The sequence below is a fragment of the Montipora capricornis genome, chromosome 1 (assembly GCF_036669925.1).
Source record: "Montipora capricornis isolate CH-2021 chromosome 1, ASM3666992v2, whole genome shotgun sequence".
In the NCBI taxonomy this organism is placed as follows: Eukaryota; Metazoa; Cnidaria; class Anthozoa; order Scleractinia; family Acroporidae; genus Montipora; species Montipora capricornis.
Genome location: NC_090883.1, coordinates 31,069,856 through 31,074,876, shown reverse-complemented (window position 1 = coordinate 31,074,876; position 5,021 = coordinate 31,069,856). Strand labels below are relative to the sequence as shown.

Below are 5,021 nucleotides of genomic sequence, written 5' to 3'. Positions count from 1 at the left end.
AGAGTTTTCTACAATATTAGGAAGATACAACCTAATGGATGAAGGGTTGTTGGTGGAGGGTTTCAGTTTACAACGGCTATGTTTACCAAGAAGGCTATCTGCTACCCAACAGTTCAGTAGCATACAAATATATAGCAAGCCAAGACAACAAAGTTGGTGGTGATTTTTGCTTGCAGATGGGTACCTTGACAACCCTGTGTGTGCACAAAGCCTATTTTCAACAAAGGAAATTTATATTTTCAGAAGAAAAAAATTCACCTTTGGCATTCAATTCATTTCTTTGGGCTTCAAGCCTCCTTAAGTTCTTGATTTCTTCTGTAACAACCATCTGAATAAACGAACAGCCATAATACTATACTTATTTGTAATATTCAACATCAAACACACTGTCAATAATAACTACTGTCAATATTTACTTACAGGAAATAATTCAATGATGCTGAAGGATAAAATGATTGTGTTAAAATGACTGGAATTTTCTTTGGAACGTGTGTGTATCACAAGTGATAAAATCAATCATTTCAAGTAAATTTAAATTTACTTTAGTCTAACCATCAGTGTCATAATTCCTGAAAAATCATGTAAACATGGTACATTTACCTGGAGGGCTTCAATCTTGGTTATGTAATACTGCTGAATTCCTTCATGTTGTTTTTCTTCTACTACTTCCATCTAAAACAAAGATGAAAAAGGCCAAGGGAAAGAGTGCGATACATCGGTTTGTAAATGCAGAGAAAAGAAACCTGTGAAGCAGCTTTCTTAAAAGATTAACATCAAATTTTGTGTTTTCTGCATATGTTCAGTGTAAGAAAGTAATGAATATTTGGTTTTCATCAATTGTTTAATTTCTTGAGTTTGCTGTCTTTGTCCAAAGCATTTTTTGCTTTATGGTGTGACCAGGAAAATTGTGAACACCTGAAATACCGTAAACGTCCATGTATAAGCCGCATCCGTAGATAAGCCGCACCCCGAATTTAGAAGCGCAGATTTTGGAAAAAAATGTAGTACAATAAAGTTTGAAGTTCCAGTAACGTTCTATTGCTATAAACCAACAAGGACAAACAATCAAGGTTTCACAATAAAGTTGAAATTCCTTCGATTGAAACAAAACGAACAAGTACTTAGTAGCCAAGCTTTAAATGTGGGGAGGAGTCTGGGCCAGACCCTGGGTATCATGACTAAGATGTTTGGAAAACCGCAACGGGCGAAAAAATTCATGCAGAACAGGAGCTTGATAATGCACTCAACAAAATAATTTGCCGAGAAGGTGGTCAAGGACAACGAAACAGTCGGCCATTTACCTCGCGAGTACTCGCGAATTTTGTGGTATTTTATCGCACGTGGCGAAAAGATATGTGTGGAAGTGACTGGCCGAAGACGTCACTGCAAACAGCTGTGCGGAGGAATGGAGATTCCTTGTAGGTTGGTGTTTACTTGTTCGAGTAAAGCGAAGATTAATCGCTTGAAAGAACTCTTGGAGAGCAAGATTCGCCGATAAACACTCAAAGACACAAACGGCTCCTTTAGGAGCCACCACTCATTAAAAAGTCATTAAAAAGTCATGCTTTCAGTTTCTTTTATGTTTCTTTACTGAGATCTTAAGAAGTTGTTTGAATATTAATTAGGTTTTTTAAAACTCCAAACACAGATGTATCCATGGATAAGCCGCACCCTTGATTTATGGCTTCAATTTTGTGAAAAAAAGTGCGGCTTATACATGGACGTTTACGGTATGTCAGGAATGTTATTTCTATCTAATCACACATCTGAAATTCACTCGCTAAACTGCAGAGTGCTTTCTGTTGTTTGTGCGGCAAGAATTGCTTTGGCCTTTTGGGAAATTGATTTACTTTGAGCTAAGTCTGGTCGTTCAAGCCGGAGACTACTCATAAAGAAACAAAGCAATGCATGTATTTGTCCTTTCACCAATCACTAGCGCTCTGAAGCAATTGTTACTTTCAACATGTGGCACTGTCACAAATACCTGAATTATAACGGTTCTTCAGTTTGTGGTTTTGGTTTGTGAAGTCCTCAACCATGATTGGCTTAAAAAGCAATAACCATTCCTGATATATTTAACATGTTCACGGTTTTCCCGGTCGCACTGTAAGCCAGCCATTAGATTGAAAGGTTTTAATATTGTTTTCTGGGTATAAACCCATATTTTTAAGTGTGAAACACCCACACTTTCTGCGAAGACAAACACTTTGCCACATCTTTTTCTTACTAACAAAAAAAAAAACACTAGATAGGATGTAAAAGAATTTTTCTTTTCAAGTATATTAAAAATTATTTTCTTCAGAAAGTAATATCCTAATATGGCAATTTTAATCACTGGACATAAAATGTTTCTAAAGTAAATTTGAGTGAAGAACCTGTGCTATTTTGTACATGGCAGCAGTTTTTATAATAATAAAGCTTGTGGCCATATATGAAAACAAACAATGCAGCCAAATAATATTAAAATACCCAAACAGAGACAGGGAGCTAGTTTTCTTTTAACGACACATTGCAGAGTTAACGTTAACACAACCAATAAATTTGCATTGCAAAAACTATCCATTTTCAAAAAGGCATTACTGAAATAATTGATGTCACTTCTCCAAATAATGTATTATTCTACACACACTTTATTAAAAAATAGAAAAACACATTAGTGATTCATCCCTATATCCAACTGATTGACAAGATTTATTTCACGATGAACAATGAATGAATGATGGACACATAACTCCAAGTGTAAAAATAGTTATATAACGTGAGTGTAAAATCAGTTGATTAGTTCCTTTGTCACTAAAGAAGAAGCAAATCAAACAAAACGAAGATTAAAATACCCAAAGGCGTTGAACGAGAAGCTCCACTAAACTTGCAGGGAACGGAAGTGAAAACCACGAGACAGTTAATTGCATGCTAAGTACATACATTTAACGTCTTATATAACGCCAGGTAAGTTCTGTACTGTATGTTCATGTAGTTCGATGTCAATGATTGTAGAATAAAATTATAAACTGATTCCGTGAACCTTTCTTAAGTCATCGTTTAAGCAGATCAACACAGCTAAAAAAAGGCTCAAGAGTCCAAAGATTTATCAGGTTACGAAAAGATCTGTGGTAAAAACTCGACAAAAGCAAAGGAGCTCGAGTCCTATCGATTGAAATCGAATGATTCCTGCAGCTAGGTCGTTAGCCCAGTTCCAAAACGTAACTTGAGTACAGTGTAAATTCAACGTTTATAATATTACAAACTGGTTAGTTTTCATAGCTATAACTCTTCCGTGAATATGGGCTTTCATAGAAGACCGTCGTCTTCTTGATCAAAAGGTGTCGTCATGTAAAACCACACGATTAACTTTTCAACTTCTTCGCGTCAAAACGATACTGTCTTTGCCCTATACTTTCAGCATTTCTTCTCACCTCATCCGCTTTGATTTTTTGTATTCGTCGTGCCGGTTCTTCTTTCTTAACAGTGCTTCTCGGGCTTGGAAAGTGCATTACAGCCGTCCCGGCCGCCATGATGGAATGACTTAGAGAAAATTCAAACCTACCCAGAATGACTAGCGAGAGAGGAATGGATCATGAATGGGGCAATGCATGCTGGATGAGGCCCAGTACTTCGGAGTAGAGCACTTCTGCGCGTTTCCGTGAAAATGCGAACAGCAGGCTTGCTTGTCTTTCGTAAAAAACATGAAAATTCTCTTATTATAGCTTGTCTCTTTCTCGATAAAATATCTGTTGGATAACAGGCAAGAAATGGGTGAACGTGAAACAAGTGTCCTTGATTTTTGGCAAAAAGTAAGAGTTTTCAGGTAGGCTGACATTTACAATAGGCAATTTCCGAGTTCATATCTTTCTCCTCTTCAAAGCGAGTCTAAGTGCGAAGTTTTTCTTTTGAAAATTCATATGTAAAGTAGAACTAATTAACATCACAAAAACTTCGCACTTAGACTCGCTTTGAAGAGGAGGCAGACGTGAACTCGGAAATGGGCTATTAGAGAGCTTTAGATTCTACGACGAGGACGAGAACGAGTACGAGTTTTGACTGCCCGTTTATAGCGAAAATACTAAGGAAATTTATAACCCGTACGCTTAATCTTACTCTTTGTTAGCAGTATAGGTTGCTCAGTTATTCTTATTGCTGGTAACTGAGCCTTTTTGCTCATCAAAAAATGCCAAAATTGCTACCGTGTTGTTGACTTGTTTTGATTCGACGACATTTGTGCAAAATCTCGTACTACAATGACGACGGCATCACGTTTTTCCCGCCAAAATGACGCTGGTTTGCGCGCGCTCACATCTCGTACTCGTATTCGTTCTCGTACTAGAATCTAAAGCTCTCTATTGCCGTTTTGCCGCAAACGAGATGCTATTAAATTATCTCCGTTATCATTTCCCGTTCAAACAGGAATTTGACGTTAACCGCCATGATCATTTCTGTATTTCATTCTAGTTTACAACATGTACGTACAACTGTAGAGCGAACCATGTAACTCGTGCTCTTGTGAAAGCCCCGGTCTGCCTGGGAAGTCAAAATGTCAAAACAGTATTGTTGGAAACCTCAGGATAAGATGGCGCGAGGGACAAGGATTCAGGTAAGACAATGATCTGTGAAGTAGTTTAGGGACCGAAATTTTCCCCCACAGTACCTACGGGTTTCTGCAAAACGTACGCGCCTCAGAAATGCACGTAATCACAGGTAGTCTAAGCTCGTTGTAAGAATATCTGTTCTGTTCTATATTCAAGAGTAGAAATATAAGGATTTGTATGGGAAAACGGTTTTTCTCAAAATTCAAAAAATCTTTACGATTTAATTAAAATAAAAAATAGCTTACCTTGCTTCAGTCTTGGGTGTCCTTCTTTATATTTTTTCCCAAGGATGGGGACTGAGACGAAGCCGCCGAGCGGAATCATCAAAGGAAAAGGGCCATAAATTAGTGATATTTTTTAGCCTCTTTCAAAACGAGTCCCAAGTCCGTTCTGGAAACTTTCGCTATTGGTCTTCGGTCCACATCGTCAAAAATTATC

The 5,021-nt window shown here is 37.5% G+C and overlaps 1 protein-coding gene across 1 annotated transcript in view; it reads right to left on the bottom strand.

Moving 5' to 3' along the window:
• The window catches only part of LOC138038489 (26S proteasome regulatory subunit 8), a 15,612-nt gene extending 12,071 nt beyond the window's left edge, over window positions 1-3,541 (bottom strand). Inside the window, exons 1-3 of the mRNA XM_068884369.1 lie at window positions 3,414-3,541; window positions 601-672; window positions 259-328 (exon numbers count right to left, since the gene is read on the bottom strand). Of these exons, the coding sequence (XP_068740470.1) occupies window positions 259-328; window positions 601-672; window positions 3,414-3,512 (241 nt within the window). The 5' untranslated portion in view covers window positions 3,513-3,541. The remainder of the gene's footprint in view (window positions 1-258; window positions 329-600; window positions 673-3,413) is intronic.
• Window positions 3,542-5,021: the final 1,480 nt, after the last annotated feature.